General features: G+C 41.5%; 1 protein-coding gene across 6 annotated transcripts in view; it reads left to right on the top strand.

Annotated features, from left to right (window-relative positions):
* The first annotated feature begins 2,074 nt into the window (after nt 1–2,074).
* The window catches only part of TSPAN12 (tetraspanin 12), a 62,466-nt gene continuing 42,993 nt past the window's right edge, over nt 2,075–21,547 (top strand). For 2 of the 6 annotated variants that reach the window (XM_026510082.4, XM_044387877.3), the window contains exons 1-5: nt 2,075–2,226; nt 2,470–2,644; nt 3,586–3,721; nt 15,879–15,961; nt 17,028–17,163. In XM_026510082.4, coding sequence (XP_026365867.1) covers nt 3,656–3,721; nt 15,879–15,961; nt 17,028–17,163 — 285 coding nt within the window. In that variant the 5' untranslated portion in view covers nt 2,075–2,226; nt 2,470–2,644; nt 3,586–3,655. Of the gene's footprint in view, nt 2,645–3,011; nt 3,382–3,585; nt 3,722–4,976; nt 5,069–8,976; nt 9,110–15,878; nt 15,962–17,027; nt 17,164–21,547 lie in introns of those variants that run through there. The other 4 variants (XM_057304195.1, XM_026510090.4, XM_026510115.4 and 1 more) reach the window with 4 other exon arrangements.

Below are 21,547 nucleotides of genomic sequence, written 5' to 3'. Positions count from 1 at the left end.
GGAGAAGATAAGCGGAGGAGGCGTGGTCAGGTTTGAACAATCAGAACTGCCCAGGAGGGCAATGCCTCCAATGTGGGGAGGACTCCTCTATAGGAGTGTCGACATGAACTCTGATGACCATTTAGCAGGAATATTATAGCAGCTTTGTTCTTCTGAACTTGTAAAATGGAGATATTAATCCCAATTTATCAGCTCAGAGGGGAAGGATTTGATCCAGCCAAGCCTGAGCAGACTCCTGTGCTGGTTTTCCAGCATCTGTAAAACTCAATGGTTTCCAAACTTCACGGCAGAGTAAAATTAACTTGGGAACTTGGAAAAATCTAGATACCTAGGCCACATCTGCAGAGATTCTGATTTAATTGGTATGGGGTATGGCTTATGTATTAGGATTTTTTCAAAGCTCTCCAAGTGATTCGAATGTACAGAAACTTTGAGAATCACTGCACTAACATAGTAGAGAATTAGGACTCTGGATTTTAGTTTGGAATCTGATTTAACCAGAGATGTAACATTGAGCTACTTCTTTCCCTTCTTTCTCTTGGCTCCATATTTCTTATTTATTAAAAGGAGGTAGGATATACATATTTCTAAAGCACTGTCCTCCGAAATTTTATTATTCTGGGGCCCTTAAAAGTTTATGAATTATGGGGCACCTGGTGGCTCAGTTGGTTGAGTGACCAACTCTTAATTTCGGCTCAGGTCATAATCTCAGGGTCACTGGATCGAGCTCTGAGCTCAGGACCTAGTCTGCTTGAGATTCTCCCCCTTCTCCCTTTGCCCTTCTCCCCAGTCGTGCTCTTTCTCTCAAATAAATAAATGAAATATATTTTTTAATGTTAATGAATTATGAAAAGGCAACTTAACTACTTTCTCAAAGTAGAGGAGGATCTCTGTTCAGTGACGTGGGAATTCTTTGCACTCTTTTGGTCAGTTCTAATGGCAGTCATAGACTCCCCTCAAAGGGGCATGGTTCTACCTCTCAGAGGAACGTGTCGCACCAACAGTGTTCAGACGGCAGGTTTCCCAGCAGTCCTCTGCTGAGAGCTGGTGTACAGCCTAATTTGAGCACACACTGATAGAGGATAAAAAATGGGTTTCTTTACTCTTCTCCATGATTCCAGAAGATACTTTATTGCCAGAGTTAGAGTCATCTGATGAATTACTGCAGGTTTTTCTTGGTCTTCTGTGTGGATGTCTATCTTGTGTTCTTTTGGGCTTGCTGCGTTACATTCAGCTTAGGGACTTGCTTACCAAGATTTTTCCTAACCCTAACCCAGAACTCTCAGGTTCTCTTTTAGTCTTGATTTTACTTCTACCCAAATGAGAGTGTGTGTCTCACTGCCACTCTGGTCATGCAACAACCGACTCCATTCAGGCGATGATGGATACAGAACTCCAGTTTTCTTTTTTCCCCTTAAGAAATTTAGGGAGGCCTCCCATTATTAGGTTTTCTCAAAGATGTTGCTTGTATTTCATGGAATTTGTATTTCTTAGTATAGTTCTATTTGCCACACATCGTGCACAGAAGTAATCATAGAAATGTGGACTATCATGAGGCATAGAACATCAAAATTTTTTATGAGGACTATGATTGAGTGATTTTTTTAAAGTGTGAAACTTCTTCCTTCCAAAAGGGAAGGTATTTTGGAAGGGTAGTCTCCTATTATTACTTTAGTGCTTCCTGAATTTCCAGTGTAAAAACAAATTCAAAGACCCATTACTCTGTACACAATTCAAGTTAAGTCATCCAGTTAAAACTCAGACAACCTTATTGGGAGAAAATTTTGGAAACTTTGGGTTACTTGTGAAAGAGTGAAAAAACGTTCTTTCTTTCTATTCTGGATATCAGACCCAGACACGTTTAGACTGGTGTTTACATAAATTCTATCAGTGCACCATAGAAGTGGGAAAGAACTGTTTTTGTTTTTTTAAGTCAGGAGGGCAACAAAGCAGTAAGAAGGATCATAGGGCACCATATTAGTGACAAATCACAGGAGGTGGTTCCAGAAAGGTTGTGAAAACTAGTTTCTCATTGCAGGAATTGGGTTGGGCCACTCCTTCACCCCCCCTTCTCAAACACAAATATTTTCATATAATAAAAGCCTGTTTCCCTATGGTTATAACCCAGCCTCCCCTCCTCGGACACCACCATTTTAAAGGGGTTTACTGCGCGGACCTTCCCAAAGTCCACAGGCGTTCTCTCTTTCTGGACCGTGTCTTGCAGAGGTGAGGCGTCCCTTCGGGGGCTCACGCCGGGTGAAGGGACAAGAAACACCCACTCGGATCCAACCCGGGCAGCCAGCGGCCGGAGCATGCGCTGAGAGTTTGTGCAGCTGGCCCTGGCTGCCGCCGCTGCCTCGTCCGGACTTGGCGAGAACTTGGGAGGGACAGCGGCGCTGGGAGGTGGCTTAGCAGAGACTTTCCAGCAACTGCTGCCCAGGACTCTTTTTTTTTTTTTCTTTTTCCCAGGAGGCGGCGACGACGGCGGCGGCGGCGGGGGGAGAGGAAGAGAAGGAAGCGTCTCCTGCTCGAGCCCATGCAGCCGATCGGCTCTCCGGGAGGAGCGTCCCTGCCCTGATGAGCCCCCGCAGTGCGTCCCCGGCCGTCCCCCGGCGGGAGTGGGGCACGGAGCCCAGCGCCGACGGTGAGTGGCCGCACGTCTCCCGTCTTTCCAGCCAGCTGTCCCGCCAGCCCGCCGGCGGCTGTCCTCGGCGCTGTGTGCTAAACTACTTAGAGGCTGGCGGTGGGGCTCCCCGCCGCCGGCGCTTCCCCCCGCGCCCTGCCGGGGGCGCGCGGCCGCGGTGGTGGGGCGGGGGACCGCGCTCGGCTTTGTGCTGCTCCGGCGGCCGGGAGCGCGGGGTCGCGGCAGCGGCCGGGGCCGGGGGAGGGGGATGTGAGTAACTAACCCGGCGTCTGCACAGCTGCACCGGCCCTAATTCCCCTGCGCCCCTCCCCGCCCCCGCCCCGGGCTAATCCATCATTCCGGGCCGAAGCACCATTTCTCACGTTCTCCCAAAGAAACCCTAGTCGCCGGGCGGAATCCCAGCTCAGCGCCGCGCCCCCCAGTGCCCCGTGTTCACACTCGAACTGCGAATGGGGTGGGGGATGCGGAGTAGGGGGGCCCAGGAGCTGTCCTAATGAGAGGGACACTTGCACCCGCGGACTCGCCGGCGGCGCCTGTGACGTCTCCCGGGGGTAGTGTGGTTTCCAACCTTCGGGACAGTTCCGAGCTGAGCTGACCCCGAGGAGGGGCGTGGACTGAGGGAGGTTTTAAAGAGCGTCTCATCAGAATGCAGAGGACACCGCCGCACGTCCCCTGAGAACGGGAGTTTACTGTGTGCCTTCATTCATCCGGGAGTCAATCTTTTCTCTTCTCAGCAGGTGTTATCTGAAGCCGGTCTGGAACTTTAGGGGAGTTGAGGTTACAATGACAACTTTAACAAATGATCTTGGATGAATCGATGTCTCGAATGACCTAGGCTTCGGACCAGACCCGAGACCCAGCTGAGGGCCGGCAGAGGAGGGAGGGATGGGCTGGGGGTGCGGAGAGCGGTGATAAGTCCCCTGTTCTCTCTGCCCCTGCAGATCGTTGCTACTTTGCCGGCGGGAGTAGGATGTGGTGAAAGGATGGGGCTTTTCCCTTTCGGGGCTCACAATGGCCAGAGAGGATTCCGTGAAGTGCCTGCGCTGCCTTCTCTACGCCCTCAATCTGCTCTTTTGGGTAAGTCGAACAGTTCCACTGCACCAACAGGTGGGGACGGCTGGACTCGGTTTCCTACAGCCACCACTTAATGCGCCAAAGGGCATGGCTAAGCATTAATTAATTACATAAGATCGCACCCTGTATTTTTCAGAGAAGTAAATTTTGACCTTAAAATGCCTTTGATCTAGCTCAAGTGCCATTCGTAATTAGAAAAAAAGAAATCGACGCCTGGATACCGGTGGCAGTAAAATTAGACTTGAAGTTAATCTAGGGATATAAATAAATGCACGTGCTTGTGCTTGTAGATAAGAAAATTATGACATGCTACTTAGGGAACTGCTTGTTTTCAGGAATTTCAGATAACCGTCCAAGCCATAAATTGTTTCCTTACCTCATACTAGCCTATAAAATCGGGTTGGGGCAAGCAGTCTTACTGTGTTTTTGTAGGAATTCATACACAGATATCCTATCAAAAGACTGGGTAAATTTTTCTATGAGATTCCATACAGCCTGAAAAGGTGGTTTTCATGTAACTATTTCTAAGTTGGCGAAGTTTTAAGGAATTTTGTGTATGCTTTTGGAAAATCCCGTAACCATTTAAGGAAATAAAATACATAAAATTTAACAAGCTCATGGAAATCTGTATGCTGTATGAGCTAGTGACTTTCTATGCTTTGCACCCAGACATAAATTTTCTTTAAGTGTTATTTATAATCACATTATTATTTATAAAACTTACGAGGAAGTATAAAAATTCAAACTGTTGCTTCAAGAAACTGTCATGCTTAAGAGGATCATTTTTTTTGCAAATTTTGTATTCTGTTAATACTTATATTCATCATTTTCTATTAGAAATTTTAATGTGTGATTTATTTATCTGGCTGACTGGCTGGCATTTGCCAGCCTCTTTTCGTAAGGTGGGTACATGTGGTCTCTAGAGGATGACATTTTGGTTTGAACTAGGGTCTATGGGTGGTTCCATTTTAAAGTGACAAATTAAGCCTTACTTCAGCGAGTAATCTGAAAGATGCCTAAACCGGCAACACTTTTTTCTCTACATGAAAATTAAAAAGCATCGAATAGTTAAATTCACCACTTGGAAATGTAAAATCACTAACCGATCTTGTTGCAGTTTTTGATTCTAAATACGTACCTTTTTCAATGGGTCATTAAATCACCTGCTTAGCTATAAGGTTAAGATTTTGAATTTTTTTAAATGTATAATATCACTTCTGTTTACTAGTATTTCACTTTTTGACTTTATGCTTTTTAATTCTAGAATCATCACATTTTTATAACTAAAAGGGGATTTAAAGATGACCTGGTTGAACTTCTTTACTTTGTGAATGAGAAAACTAAGTGCAGGTTAGTGACTGGCCAGAGGTTAAATGGCCCAATGGTGACAGAATCAAGAGCCCCACTCAGTTTTCTTGCTCCTAGATAATGCCTTTACGTGGATAATTACTGAGTTCTCAATCTTGGAATTCCTAGGATTTTTGTTGCTGTCCAAAGAATAATGATTTGGATTTTCTTAATAATCTGTATTATGTGTGTGTGGGGGGGAAACCCCGATCATTTAACAAAAAATATTGCCCTTCTGAGTAATGAATTTGCTTTAAAAAACTTATTCCTTAAATTCCTTCAGGGCTCGTTCTATCCCCAAAGAATGTAAAATGTTATGTCTTTGTTGTTATCCTGTACTTTCTGTGTGCATGTTCTGACATATTTATTTGTTAAGATCCCTTCCCCCTTTCTCCAGCCCTCTTCTACCAACTCCCCCTCCAACAGAATAATCCACGTTAACCGCCTCATGTGGATCCCTCTGTATTTTTCTTTATTTCATACAAAGATGTATTTACTCATACCTGTCCACATATACCCATTCATGGGCATTTATATGTACATTCACAATATTTTTTTGTTAAATTTTTTTTTTCATGTAGTCACAGGAGTGGGATTGCTACATTGGAGGATAGGTGATAGCGACAATAGCAAAATAGCTCATCTTTATATAGTTCTTCTTACGCTGGCCGGGCACAGTTAGTGCTTCAGCTTCCTAGTCTGTGTAACAGGGATGAAAGTTCCTCCTTATTAGAGTTGTTGTGCGGATGAGAGTTACTGTCTGCAAAGTGCTTGGAACAGTTGCAGGTAATGGTGGTCGCTCTGTGGCAGTAGTAACGGTAGGTAGGAGTATTCGCGACCACTCTTACGACAGTAAAGACCCTCAAGGAGATCATCAGGAGGTGGATTGCTCAAAGGAACCCCTGTGTTCGTAATAGCAGCAATTGCTACTGTTGTGATTAATACCCCTGCCACTGCTACATTTCTTTGACCCAGAAATCCGGTCTTGGGAATCTATTCCCTAGAAAGAACACAAATACACCCCATTATATGCGCACAAATGTTTGTTGCCACCTCGTTGGTGTTACGGCACCTTTTAATTTTTGTCAGTTGGAAAGGTTTAAAGTATTATTTCACTGTTGCTTATTTTTTTTCCTCCCCTCCCAGTTGAGCATAAGCATAATTTTCTTTAGCCCTATATATATTTCATATATATTCTTTCATTTCATAATTCATGTTCACTAAATATTTCCTATTTACCATATAGGTTTGCCTTATTGTTTGCCTGTTGATTTCATTTATGCTGTTACTATACAGTAGTTAAACAAATTTTGCTGTTTTTAATAGAATTTTTCTCTAGGATTTTAAATATTCTTTCATACTCTCTGTTCTTTCAAGGCACCCACCTTTCTTGTTTTCATTAGGGTTTCTTTTTCCCTGTGGACTTTAAGCTTATTTTATATAATTAAAAATGTTTCTGGGATTTTTACTGGAATTGTATGAACTATATATCTAACTTTGGGGGAATTGGCATTATTCTTTCAGTGTAAAGACAGTGTTTGCTGATGCTGTATTTCCTTACTGAGTCAGATGTAGTTTTCAACCTTGTGCCAGGCGCATTCCTGGGCGTTCTTACACTACTCACGCATCTAATTCTCACAACAGTCCTGGAAAATTGTTTCTTCGTTTTTTGGGTAAAGAGAGGTTACTCAGCAAGTTCAGTAACTTGCTAGTAAGTGGCAGAACAGGGACTCAAGGTTCAATTTTTTTCTCCAAGTTTTGATAGAAGTTGTCCTGCTGGACACGGTGGTGAATGTACTCGCAGCGGAGAGGCAGACACCCTCCGTGGAAGGTTAGCTGTCCACCTCCTCATTCCAAGTCCGCTAGAGCAGTGCTTCTCCAACCAATCACCTGGGCATCTGGTTAGAAGGCAGATTCTGATTCAGGACCTCGGGAGTAGGGCCTGGAGTTCCGCTTTTCTAAAAAGCTCCTCTGTGATATTGTGGGTCTGAGTGCCACGTGTTGAAGAACAAGGCTGCGGTCCTTGCTATGAGCTCTCCCTGGAATCAGAGGCAGAATAAACCAGTATAACGTATAAGCCCAACTACGTAAATAGACCACATTCGGAGTGTGGAGAGGGATTGTTCTTGCCTCTAGTTTTGCAAGACTGAGAAACCTGCCCTCATAACATGGGATCAAAAGCTGTAGGCTTTTACTCTTCACTCGGCTTTTTGAAATTCTTTTTTCCCTGTCTATTTTCTACTGTATTGCTACCATCTCCCCTTCTCTACCCAAAAGAATGTTAGGGAAAAGAAAATTAAATCTTAACTGAGGACCTATACAGTTTTGTTTTGCTGTTCTGAGAGCTGAAAATTAAACAGAGTGGGTGTTGTTTTGTTTTTTGAGTATGTTTTTAAATATGAGGCATAGACCCGTCTAAGAGGACGCAAGCAGATCACAAATGCACTGCTTTCTCTCTATTGCCATGGTTCCGGTCAGCTTGATTTGCCCTCTGTTGAGTGGCTTTCCCATGTTTTGAAGAAGCATAATCCCAGTACAGCTGAACTGGGAGTTGGCACACAGATACTGGACCTTCTAGGTTTCTCATGACTGTTGTGGGTTTGTCACGGGAGAAGTCACTGGGGACATGCTGCACGTGAGTAAACCGCCCCGAGAATGCTTTTGAAACCATGATTCACATTCTGGCCACAAAGAAGCAAGGAAATGAGTTATTTTTACTTCAGATGCATCCCATTTTTACGGTTTAAATGGCATATTTTAAGTAAATAAAAGCTTTCCTCCATTTGAGAGACAGCTTCTGTGGCTTTCTGATACGAATCCTTGCCATTCATAGATGGTAATGTTCTGCTAGTACAAATATGGATAAATATGGTTGTTTTTGGAAGTTCCTGCAGTGGATGAACACTTAACATTTACCAAATATGTTTGCTTACTATTTTCTAAAAATATAATATCCCATCTTTAGTTTTTAAGTCCAATAAGAGCCATTGCTTTTCACCTACCATTACTAAGGATAGTAGCAATAGAGATAAACTTCTCAATGAGCTAGAAAAAGAAACTTATAGAGGGAAACCTAAGAAGTGGACAGGGAATCTAGTTCACACTTTGGTATAAATGCGGGGCAAATGAAACAGCAGAAAGTCAATGTTCTGTTTCTTTTTCCTTGGCCATAGGTAGTGAACCTTAGCTGTTTGACTCATGGCAGACCCTGAGGAGATCTTGGCAAGTGGACGTTTGTGTTCACGTGGCATTTATTTAGTCATTAAAAATACAACTTTTTAAATTGATGCCCTTAACTTTATACCCTGAAAGTCATTGAAGTTTTCTTTAATTCTAAGCAATAGGGGAGAGCCTTCCCACAAATGTTACTGCTTTTTTTTTTTTTTTTTTGAGATTTATTTATTTTATCGAGAGAGAGAGTGTGTGCAGGAGCAGGAGGGGCAGAGGGAGAAGGAGAGAGAATCTCAAGCAGACTCTACGCTGAGCAGAGAGCCCAACACGGCTCCATCCCACAACTCTGAGATCACGGCCTGAGCTGAAAGCAAGAGTCAGGTGCTCAACCTACGGCACCACCCAGGTGCCCCAAATGTTAGTGCTTTTTAAAAATAAACTTTAAATAAACTTGAGTCTCAGGGGCAAAGCTGATATGTGCTTTGTATACAGTGTGGCCCCAGCTGAGCAAAGATGAGCCATCACGTGGCTCATAAGGACCAGCCTTCGGAGAAGGGCACAGGGGGTTCTTCTGCACACATCCCTGCTGCAGACCTGAGCAGTACCAGCATTGGGCTGCCAGCCTCCAAATAATTAAGAACTGATTTACCTTTATATTTCAATAAATTACAATTTGAATCCTTTTTTTTTTAAGACAAAAAGGAATTTTAAAAGCATCTAGTCCAATTCTCCATTTTCAGGATGAGCAGAGGTTCCAGAAGTTTGAATTACTTGTCCACAGTCTCCGTAGAGATAGAACTGTAACTAAGTTCCCCATCTCTCTTCTGCATTCTGCTCTTTGCTACCAGATTGGACATAAAAAGGAAAGTTCAGGTAGGTGGTTTTAAACATCAGTCAGCCTTGAATAGAAATTGTTGGTGTCACTGTTACCTTATATAAGACTATATATTATGGATGGGAGACAGTTGAAGGACTTAAAAGTCTGTTTTGTGACTAAGCCCTTGCTATTTGGTGGAAACTATAGGCATAGCATACATTTCATAATAAGTTTAGGGAATGTGCACACACATAAAATTCTTATTTAGAAAACAACTTGATTCAATCCTTATTTTTACATAATTAGATTTGAGCAAAACCAGAATATGTCTCCAACACGGCAAATTTCATATGTATAAATATTTGTTGAGAGCTAGCATTTTCTAAATGTTTTGCAAAACAGAATGTGGCAAATGTCCCACTAAGCAGTATATTAAATATATTTCTCTAAAGTAACATTTGTGTTATTTTCGAAGCATTTTCTTGAACTACAAACAATATTTTGCAATACTGGAGAAAACGTAATAAGGAGTTATATGCCTAGTTACATATAGTAGTCACAGTGTTCCTGATTATTTAATCACGATGAATGACAGTTGAAGAGTTATTTTATTTTAATTTGGAAATTAGTAAGAAATACCATTACTAGTAAGGAGTCCGGAATGGCTTGCATAATTTGTGCTTCTAGATTTAATAACTTCAAGGTTAGTATTGAAGTGACCTCATCTCATGTTAGCTTAGTTTCTTGCTGTGGCCTGCAGTCTGTATGTTGTTACTGCTCTGATTTTCTCAACCCCAGTGAGTAACATCACTCCTTGAGAATGAAACTGTTCTCAGACATTTAATGCAGCTGGAAATAATGTCATAATAAAAAACAGTTTAGTCTCAGAGTTGCTTGTTCGCCATAAGATAAGGCTTTGGGTTGACGTTCTTTATTTGGACAAATGTTCCGGGCACGGCTACAATGCTTGGGTGACTACCGTGCAAAAGAACAGTAGAGTCCAGTAGAAGTTTGTAGTTTAAAGGACACTGGAGAACACTTAAGCCAGCTTCTGACCCGATCTATAAATCTTTGATCTTGTAATTCAGCAAGCACCTCTCTCCTGGAAAACTTCCAGTGGTACAAACCTTAGCTCTTCTGAAAGCATCTCCTAATTTTGTTAATGTTCTTCTAGAGCTCTTCTAGCAAGTTGAAATCATTGCCCTTTAATTTAATTATTTTCTCATTTATTCATTGAATATCTCGTGGGCCTCACTGTTGGGCCTGGTACTCTGCTATGTGATGGGGCTGTAAGCAGTGGTCTGTGGAGTGAGATGGGTTGGTGAAAATAGAAATCGATAATTGCTCTGTGAAGTCTGTCCGAGAACATGGGCTGTAGGTAAGGAGGGAGTTGGGAGAAGATCTATCCGTGCTAGCTATCTGAGCTGGTCTCAGAGGGTAAGGTTGCTCTGCTCTGCTGCTGAAGATGGAGAGGCGGGGGCAGGATGCATTCCAGGCAGAGGGAACGGCATGGGGAGAGACACAGAGGCCTGCGGGGATCTGCATGGTGCGTGTTGGAGAAGTGCAAGTAGCTCTTTGTCATCTGAGTACCGGATGCATGTGGGAAGGAGCCGGCAGGGAACAGATTGAAGAGACAGTTTCAAGTTGATTGAAGAGGGCCTCTGTGCCCTGCTGAAATGTTTAAACTTGAGTCTCTAGGAAAGAGTTGAGGGTACTGGAAGTGAGAGCCGGGAAGGTGCCCTTGGGGCAGCTGTGGGAGCTGTGTGAGCAGAAGAACGCCATCTGCGTTTCTGAAAGCTACTGAAGAGTGAATTTGAGGTGGAATCTGTGAGCCAGGGAGTTCATCAGAAGGTGATTGTAATTACCTGGCAAGAGATTGAGGGCCTGAACTAGCCAGAAGCGGCAGGAAGCAGGGAGGCCTTCACCAGCCATGGTGCGGGAACAGTCTGTAGAACTTGAAAGTAATTAGACGTAGGACTGAGGAAGAGGGAGAGGTTCAGGCTGTCTGCCAAGTTGCCAGTTTCTGCGATTGAAGCGTTGATTATACCATTTACTGAGATAGGAAACACAGTGGGAGGGACACACAGGTTTTGAGAGGAATGGAAATGAGTTCAGCTCCAGAGATGTCAAAATTGAGAATGGCCATGCAAGTCCAATAGGCAGCTGTATCACAGAGCTTTATCCCTTATCCATTTGCTAGACCTTCAAATATCTGAAGATTCCATTTCTGAACTGATTTAGGAGTCATCTTGTCTCTTAAGCTGACTGAGAAAGATTAAGAGAAAGCTCTGAGGTCAAAAGTGACTGGAGGTAGTAGTAGGTAATATATAGAAGAATCCCGCTCTGTCTTTTCATCACATAAATCCTCTGTGAAGTCAGGCTTATTATCAGAACAGTTTGGATGTGAGGAAACAGGCTTAGGACAGATTCAGTGATACCCAAAGTCACATAGCTAAAAGGGGCAGAGGTGGAATTCCAATCAAGGCTTTTGGATTTGGTGGTTTCTTACAGTCATTATGGCCAACCCATTTGCCTTAAATGGCCTCCAGGACTGTGTTATCTGGTCCCTGCTTGGCTTTTCATTCTCACCACGTGCCAGTCTCCCTTCCTTGAACATGTCATGTTGCTTCCATCCTGGGATTTTTGCTTTTCTTTCTGACTGGAATGTACTTTTTCAACCGCCCTTTCCCTAATGAACTTGATAATTATCCTTCAGATCTTCCTCTCTGAGAGAAGTCCCTTTGACTCCATGGAATAGGTCAGGCACCACAAAAAGGAGGCTTAGAGCAACATGTATTATTCCTTCCCAGTGCTCACTACAGTTTGCGGTTACACGTTTATGTAACTGATGGCTTGATTAATGTGTGTCCTCTTAGTCAATTTCACCACAGACTTGAGATGGTGCTTGTTACTGTCATACTGTTACCCGTGTATCTCCAGCACATCACAAAGGACCTGGCCAAGAGCAGTTGATCAGTATATATTTCTTGAATGAAAGAATTACTTCAAAACCCATGCACTTAACGATTCTATGCTACTAGAAATGTTTTGGAGTATACCACTTAAAAGAATTCCACATTTTTTGTTATAAATGAAAGAACAGTGTATAATGACCACTGATAATAGACGATACCAAAATGAAGAGTCTGATAATTTACCGATACCTGTCTCAGAGCAATGATATTGAAAATCAGCCTGTTAAGAAATTAGAGGATAGAGAAACCAAGATCAGTTATTACTTTAAAGAATGATAAAGAAAGGAGAGAATTATTTGTAATTGCACAAGAATTTGAGGTAAATAAAATGTCACATTAATAGACTTTCCTGTCCCCCCATGAGATCCGCAAGGTATTTAAAGGTCCACATATAGCCAAGCAGAGGGAGAACATGTAGGCTCAGATTTAATCACGTGGTCCAGGGTCCCCTGCTAACCCTGTGTGTTTTAATAGGTTCTATTATTATTTGGGTATGGAGAAGCCAACAGATCGGACTGCCATTGAAAAGATAGTTTATTCTACTCACAGATCGCAAGAGAGAGAGAGTACATGTCTCATCACCAAGAGGGGAAGCACTGGGGTCCATCTCAAGGCAGAAAGAAAGGGACTGGGCATGTAATTTTATTGTGGCTACATCAACAAGGAACAGGCCAAAGTAAGTAGGTTTTGGATTGGCTAGTTTAAATGAGTTCAGCAGCCTCTGGAGTACAGGGGTTATCCTTGGTTGTCTGGCACCTGGACCTTGGGGTGATGACGGCAGGTGTAGAAGGGCCCAGAGTGAGAGCGAGTAATAAAAGAGGTGGTTGGGATGTGGGGTCTGGAATGATTGGTTTGTATTTGAAAATGAAAAGTGTGAACCTGGGAGAAGGACTCCTCCCAAGGGTGGTAGAGGGCAGGTGGCCAAGGCAAGGTGGCTCAGGCACATTATCAGTTTGTTCAAACCAAGGTGTGTCCAGCTGGAACATGCAGAACAGATGTTAGAGCGTCAATGCACAGGAGCTAGAAGCATGATTCACAAACTGGCTGACCCACTGGGTAACTTGTATTAGGTTTACAATCTGTTTTTATTCCCACCAGCAATGAGGATAGGAATAATTGGTCTTACTCTTCTCTGAACTGTGGTTCAGAAAGCTGTTAAAAAAACAAACCAACTTGTTTTAGGCCATTGACCTCTGAGACTCTGTTCACCAAAGAATATAGTTAAGACATTCAGACTTTGCCTGGACACTACTGACCACCCCCCATCCTCCCCTTTTAGAAAAAAGAACCCTGCATGCTGTGCAGGCTAGTCTCTTCCCTGTGGAAATTAATCTGCTCATTTCTGAACTTGGAAGGTAGTTAGTGACTAAGCCTAAAGCTCCAAGGACAAAAGGCTTGGATTTGAATCTCCACTCTGCCATTTAGAGTCTATAAAACCTGAACAGATTATTTCACTTTTCGGTGCTTCATGGTACTTTTTATGGTCCGTACTTATCTGCCTTATCTATTTATTCCTTGTGTCCCACAAGAAGCTTCACCAAGGCTGAGATCTAGCATCCCGTGTTCATTGTTGGGTCTCCAAATCTAGTACCACAGTATGAGACAGATAGCAGGTATCGAATACCTTTTTGCATCTCAATGAAGAATGAGCGAATTCACTACCTGGTTTTCCAAGCAGGTAGTCATATTTCACTGTACAAGAGGTCACAGAGATCTGCCTGTTCTCTTTGCCTTGGAGCCTTTATCCAGAAAGCATTTTCATGGGGCGCATGGGTGGCTCAGTCGTTAATTGTCTGCCTTCGGCTCAGGGCGTGATCCCAGAGTTCTGGGATCGAGCCCCACATCAGGCTCCCTGCTCCGCTGGGAGCCTGCTTCTTCCTCTCCCACTCCCCCTGCTTGTGTTCCCTCTCTCGCTGGCTGTCTTTCTCTCTGTCAAATAAATGAATAGAATCTTTAAAAAAAAAGGCATTTTCATGAGCACTGCTTGAGTTAGTATAGACCAATTCCTACCTTGTATATTCGTTATTTCAGTATTTAAAGCTAAATCTATAATATATAATGGTAATTGATGTTCATTAAGATGCCAGAAGTTATTAAAAATCAAATTAAATTCAAATTAAGTTCTTAAGATAAGTATAAGGCACACTTTAGAAAAATTTCCATCTAAATAGGAAAGACCTTCAGAACTTAGGGGTTAACCTTCAACTTTTGGAAAAGCTTCCCAGGAACACTTATTTGAACATGTTTTACGCTGTTGCTTTAAAAAAAGGTTTTTTTTTTTTTTTAAATAACTATGGACAATTTAAAACATATACATAAGGATCCTTTAAAAAAATCTTCATACTATTGTCATATCTAAAACAGTAACTTCTTAACATTTTCAAGTTTCCAGTCATGTGAAAATATCCCCTGTCATCTCATAAAGGTCTCCCTGTGGCTGTTTTGTTTGAATCAGGATCCAAACAAGGTCAATATATTGCATTTGGGTAATCTTTTAAATTTCTTTTAATTTATAATAGTTTCTCCTTCCCTCTTTTTTTCCACTTGGCCAGTTTTTTTAATTAAGGAAACCAGATCGTTTGTCCTGTGATATTTTTCATATTCTCGATTTTGCTGATCGCGTCCCCATGGTGGCATCTAACAAGTTCAGATCTATTCCCTGTATCTCCTATAAACAGATCATTAGAGCGGGGGCTTGGTTAGATCCAGGTTGGACTGTTTGGTAAAAATGCTTCAAAGGTATCTCTGTGTACTTCTGATTGCAGCCCGTTGGGAGACACACTGTCTCTTCTTGTGATACTAAAACGCATCAGTGGGGGCTGGGCTTTTACTTCAGCCTGATCTCTCCATTCTAGAAGTTAGCCTTGCACGTTATGCGGTTCTCAGCCCTGACTACATTTTAGAACATCTGCGGAGCCTTTACTCATTTCTCATGCGTCAGTCCTACTTTCAAGAATTCATCCAGGGTGGTTCTAGGCTCATCCAGAGTGGTTCTGGGTTGTTTTTTTTTTTTTTTTTTTAAGGAGTCCTAGGTGATTTTGATGCACAGGCAGGACTAAGAACTACTGACCTCATAGTTTGGGTAGTCGTTGAGGATCGTTGAGGATCTTTGCCTAGAGATCCATTATTTCAGTAGGGGCTGTTAAATAGTGATACTCTTTTATGTTTTCTGCATGCATTAGCAGAAATTCTATAAAAACGTTCATAAAGTATTTGGCTTTTTCTTTAGTTTGTATAGGAAAGGTAGGATAAAAATTGGATTCTTACCAGTTTTCTGAATAATGAGTTGAGTATCCACCATCCTACAAAGGTGACAAGAGAGTTTTAAGTATTATGCATTAATAGATTTTAGCATATTTGATATTTCAAATAATTGCTTTATTATTATTATTATTATTATTATTATTATTATTTTGATGTTCAAACTGTTTGACCGTGAGCCAATGGAAGCCTTTTCAAGTTCTCCTGTGACTTTCTTGGCAACATCAGTAGTATGGATTTGATTGCTTCCTTGCTATTGTATATGACATGTTTTAGGCTCATCTTGTACATCTGATAATTTAGCCATTCTGTGGCCTCTTCGTCTTGTGCAATTCCTGTCTTGAACCTGGAATCAGTCATTTAACAGTTTAGCTACCTGTGTCCTATTTGATGACATTCTGGTTAGTGGCTATGACAGGATTACGAAATGAAAGACAGCTATTTATAGTAATAGTGAATTTCTAAATGGTAATTGGGAAAAGGCATAATGATTATGTAACAAAAAAAATCCTTAATTGCTTTAATGATTAATCGTGCAGAGAATGTTGCATAAATCCTTGATCACCATTTGCATCTTTTTCCATTGCAGTTAATGTCCATCAGTGTGTTGGCCGTTTCTGCTTGGATGAGGGATTACCTAAATAATGTTCTGACTTTAACTGCAGAAACAAGGTAGGCTCTATAATTAACGATTGCTTTCTTTCATCAGGTTTCCTTAGACCCTAGTTTCTACGTAGCTTTGCCCTGGGCTGTTGAGATGGTAGTGCTTCTCCACAATCGATAACTTTGTGACAGACATTTGCATTTGCTATCCCTCTCTTTAAGGTATGCCACTTGTCCTAGCGAACATTCCTGGGTATGGTAACACCAGTTGTCCGTAGTCCACTGTCCTCTGGACAGTGTGTCAGCCGTGTCATATGTATGCGTAAAGGACAGCATAGCTACTTTTCTATAAGAAAATTACTGCCAGCCTTCTTCCCTTCATATCCCTCAGCTAAGGAAGACCGAACTCAACATTGCCACATTCTTCTCAAATGTCAGAAGGTTGGCCCACTAATATCACAAGGGGCAAATTACTTAACTGCTCCCAGCCTCCATTTCTTCATCTCTGAATGGGGACCCCACATCTATCTCTCTAAAATGTCTGGAGAATGAACGAGGAACATGTTTGTAAAGTTCTTAACACGGTGGAGCTTAGTAAACAGTAATGGCTCATTTTTGTTATTACTCTTACTAGTATGGTTCTAGTTAATGATTTTTTCATAGTTTTCCAGCAGAAATCACCTCCCTTCCTCTTTCTTTTAATAGAGACCGATTTCCTTTTACACAGCAGTCTTTTGCATTTTGGGGCAGGATCGGTCAGAGTGCAGAAAAGGCGCTGGCCGGGTCAGAGAAGAGGAGGGAGACTCTTCTCAGCTGGGACACAGCGGGGCCTGTTACTTTCCCTCAGGCTAGGGTTTCAGAGCTAATCGTAGACGGGCTTCTTATTGGGGACCCCTATCTTGTAAGAGATTTTAAATGAGTTGAGGTAGAAATGCTACCACTTGTATAAAAAAGTAAACAAAACAAAAATAAGCAAGCAAATCAGTGATTTTGAAAATAGCTACGCAGTCGTCAGCTTTGAGGCATGATGATTTAAAGGATTATGAACACGAATCTCAGTTATGTCTTGTACTGTGTCTTCGGTGCATTTTGGTTATATTTTATGTATAATATGACATCATTGTTCTTCTTTCAGGGTAGAGGAGGCTGTCATCTTGACTTATTTTCCCGTCGTTCATCCAGTCATGATTGCTGTTTGCTGTTTCCTTATCATCGTGGGGATGTTAGGATACTGTGGAACAGTGAAAAGAAATCTGTTGCTTCTTGCATGGGTATGGTGTTTACATCTTCTCTTTATTATGGGTGAAAAGATCAACCAGTACTGTATTATTTTTTCATCAGTGCACAGGATTACGTGCTTAGGGAACCGTGATGGCAGGTCTCTAATCTGTGGCAATTGTTCAACATCCTGTGAGAAGGGAAGCGTTCTTTCCATGAGAGATGATTTCAGTACAAGTATTTGTTGTACTCGAACGATGAGGTATGGAAATATGTACGCTATTTAATTATTTCACTCAGGCTACGTGTTGACATTTTCATTTGAAAGTATGAGTTGTTTCCTTGTGTCATGGGCCTTATTACCACCCAGATGGGCCCCTCGGGACTAGAACAAAGAAGTTACAACAGCACTCGTGTTTTCTCTCTCTCTTCTTTTTTAACAAACCTGCCATAAAATCTATGTGGAAATTCAGGTGGTGAAGGAGAGATAGATGTTAAAATCCCAGCACTGCCTTTACATAGGTTAGTGGGTAAAAGTGAGTCTTGGTTTCCATAATCTTAGTGGTTTTTCTTGTGTTTTGTTTTGATTCTGAAAGAGTTGGACCAAATTGCTTCTTAAGTTCCTTTCAGCACTCAAATTCTATGATTCTAAAATCTATGATTTGACTTCTATTTCAAAAATTAGTAAAATCTTTTTAACATTAAGCATTTAAGTCCATTTAAATTACAGCTTATATATACATATATATACACACACATATATATGCATATGTATATATATGTGTCTGTGTGCGTATATATATATATATATATTTTTTTTTTTTTCTGATGCACACTGAGTGTATAAAACATTGCCTGTTAGTGGCATGAGACAGTGAGGCTGCTACCATGTAATAGCAGACATCTCAGATTCTGGAAGAATTAATTCATTGGATATATTCCTTTCTTTGCAGTAGTTCTCAATGCTAGCTGTGCATGAATTTCTTGTAGGGAACATAAAAACACATTTTAATGGGGTGCTAATATGCTGGATATCTGAGCAGAAAAAAATCCTGATTTGTAGCATTTGGAGATTTCCGTGGGGCAAATACTTGCAGCATGGTCGATTTCCGGCTCCCGAAGTGGTATCCCTGAACGCAGAGCTGGGGAGAGAGGCGCACAAATTGGCTCTCAGGAGTCCGCTCCTGCACACCAGCGCTTGACTGGCTCCCACCCCCAGCCAATTAAAACCGAATCTTAGTGTGAAGCTGAACTAAAGCTTTGACTTTCACAGGAACAACCTGTGTGAATGTATTAGTTGGCTTTTTGGAGGATAAGTCTTGGCTTCGTGGTCTCTTCAAGTCCATGAGTGGGAAACAGAAAATGCTGCAGAAAAGAAACCACACTCAGAGAAGGGGAGCATGCCCGTGACCTTACTTCTCTCCACTTCGTTATACAGTGAGGAGAATGGCAGAAGGGTTTGGAACCTTATTTTGCCGTTTAATATGTTTGCACAATAATTTAAACATAAACTCAAGGACTTACTTTATATGAAACTTGTAGTTTAAAGGACAGAGAAGGTATTTTGAACTTAAAAAAAAATCTCAGAATCCTTTTTTTTCCCTTGAGATTTTATTTATATATTTATTTTAGAGAGAGAGAGAGATTGAGAGAGCAGAAGGGGCAGAGGGAGAGGGAAAGAATCCCAGCAGACTCTACTCAGCATGGAGCCTCGCTTGGGGTTTGATCCCATGACCCCGAGATCACAGTTTGAGCCAGAGCCAAGATGCTCAACTGACTGAGCCACCCAGACGCCCCACTCTCAGAACCCATTCTTAAAACCACCATCATAGGGGCGCCTGTGTGGCTCAGTCAATTAAGTGTCTGCCTTCAGTTTAGGTCACGATCCCAGGGTCCTGGGATGGAGCCCTGCATCGGGCTCTCTGCTCAGTGGGGAGCCTGCTTTAAGTTCTCCCTCTGCCTGCCACTGCACCTACTTGTGTCCTCTCTCTCTCTGTCACATAAATAAATAAAATCTTAAAAAAAACCAACAACACCTACAATCTTAAAATGCTGTCCCATTTACACAACAATTTAAGAATAACTCGTCTTTTCCTGTCTCCAACTTGTGCGATTCTGGATGGCCCCTGGACTGTGGGTTTGGGTGGGGTGGGATAGCATATTTCATGGAACCTCAAAGACTTTTAAGAACACATTTTGAGGACCATTTATGCATTCCGTTAGGCTGCTTGAATGCTAGTAAAGCAAGTTGATGAAGAACCAAGTAATTTGGTCTCTGCTTGAGGCAGGAAGAGTCATAGATACCTGTGATGAGAGTCTAGTTTGTGAGGCTGGAAAGAACCTGATGTTGCAAAGGTGACATGGGGACTGAAACCATAATAATGACACAGATGATGATGATAAAGTAGTTTATATGAAGAGTTTTATATGAATTAATCAGTCTTGTCTCCTCCACAATTCTAATGAGATAGGTATTGTTATTCCCATAATATAGATGAGGAAATGAGGCACAGATTGGCTGAGCTGTCTGAGTTAGCTAGTAAATGGAGAATGTGCTATTCAAACCATGGCAGTCCAGTACAATCTATTTTTAACAGCTTCGCTATTTTACTTTACAGCTGCTGCCTTTTCCTAAGTGCTTGTAAATGTTTCTCACATTATATAAAACATTTTCCCTGTGATCTTTCATTTCTTCAACCTGACAACAATCATCTAAGGTAGATAATTATAAATGAGGTTCAGAGAGGTTCAGTAATTTGTCCAAAGTCACTCAGCAATAATGGGTGGAGCTTTGATTCAAACCTCAATGTTTCTAATTGTCAAGCCCGTTTTCACTGGGCCTTTACTGCTGTCTCTAGTAGATGCTTCTTCTCAACCTTTGAAGCCCTGTGCATTTCCCTAGTTATAAATATTTTTTATAACCAGCTCAAACTATCGGACTACAAACAACTTGATAATATGAACTATCCACTTTGCCTGTAGCTTTAATAAATGTTTATCAATTTGAATAATGGACAAGACATTAGAACCGTGCGAGTAGGAGCAGCCAGCATCTCAGAGGGAAGATGGAGCTAGGAAGGCATGAACAGACTGAGATTTGCAAGGAGGAGACTGACCCACTAGACTGGAATTACACTGGAATCGAAGCAGATCTTCATTTTAGTGCAAGAAATAAACTGCTGCCTCGTCACCTTATCTTTGGATGTTATTTGAACACCAGGGTTGATTGACTTTATAGTGTAATTGTTAAAACCCCATAGGAAATGATCATCTTTAAAAGAAATAAAATAGAATAAAATAATAAAATAAAATGAAATAAAGGATGAGCCTGACACTTAGATAGGGCTCCACTTCAAGGGGAATGACTTCTTTATTTTTTTTCCCCAAATTTTTATTTAAATTCTAGTTAGTTAACATATAGTGTAATATTGGTGTCGGGAATAGAATTTAGTGATTCATTATGTATAACACCCAGTGCTCATCATAAAAAGTGCCCTCCTTAATCCCCACCATCCATTTAGCCCCTCCCCCGGCCACCTCTCTCCATTTACCCTCAGTTTGTTCTCTATCCTTAAAGGGAAATGGCTTCTTAAAGGAGCAGAGGGGCATTAATGCAAAATACGACAGGATGTTAGGTCTTTGGCAAATATTTGCAAGGCAACTCTTATGTTTTCTTCCTTTGTGCCCTTTAGCTTATTATTCTAATTAATATTTAAAGAAATCCGATGCATTCATTCCAACTCATTCATTTTCCTGTATTCTAAGTCTTGTTTCACTTTTAAGACGTGTAAATAAGACTAGCGGGAAGAAGCTTTTTGTTTTGTTTTGTTTTGTTTAATACAACCAGTATCTCAAACAAAACAAAACAAAACAAAACAAAACAAAACAAAACAAAAAGACAACCGGTATCACTGAGGGTTGCCATATCTTTTGAATGATTACCAAAAAAAGAGCTGGCAGTTGGGCCATGGCGCTGCTCTTGCAACAGTCAGAACAACATTATTCACTGGCTGATCAAGACAAAGTGGGAGACTCTCAAAACAGGTCTTTATAACCAACCTGCCCTCCCCTCACACCACTCCCCAAAATACCAACAACCGGACAGGCTAAGAGGCCACCTGTAGGAAAACATTTCTGGTGAACTTTGGTCATGAACTTTGACCCTTCTATTGAATTATAGATGCAAGTTGTTAAAATATCTTAATTCAAGATTCCCATATAAGGTACCCATATTGGAAGCAGGACATCCAATTAAATTTGGAATTCAGATAAACAACAAATAATATTTTAGCAGAAGCATGTTCCAGGCACTATTTGGGATAAACATCTACAAAACATTATATATTGCTTATCTGAAACTCAGATTTAAATGGGCATCCAGGAATTTTGTTTGCTAAATCTGGCAACCCTACTCTAACTACATTTGTTCTTAATGAA

Source organism: Ursus arctos, unplaced genomic scaffold (assembly GCF_023065955.2).
Source record: "Ursus arctos isolate Adak ecotype North America unplaced genomic scaffold, UrsArc2.0 scaffold_3, whole genome shotgun sequence".
Taxonomy (NCBI): domain Eukaryota; kingdom Metazoa; phylum Chordata; class Mammalia; order Carnivora; family Ursidae; genus Ursus; species Ursus arctos.
Note: the sequence above shows the minus strand (reverse complement) of the source record. Positions and strands in the feature narration are given on the sequence as shown.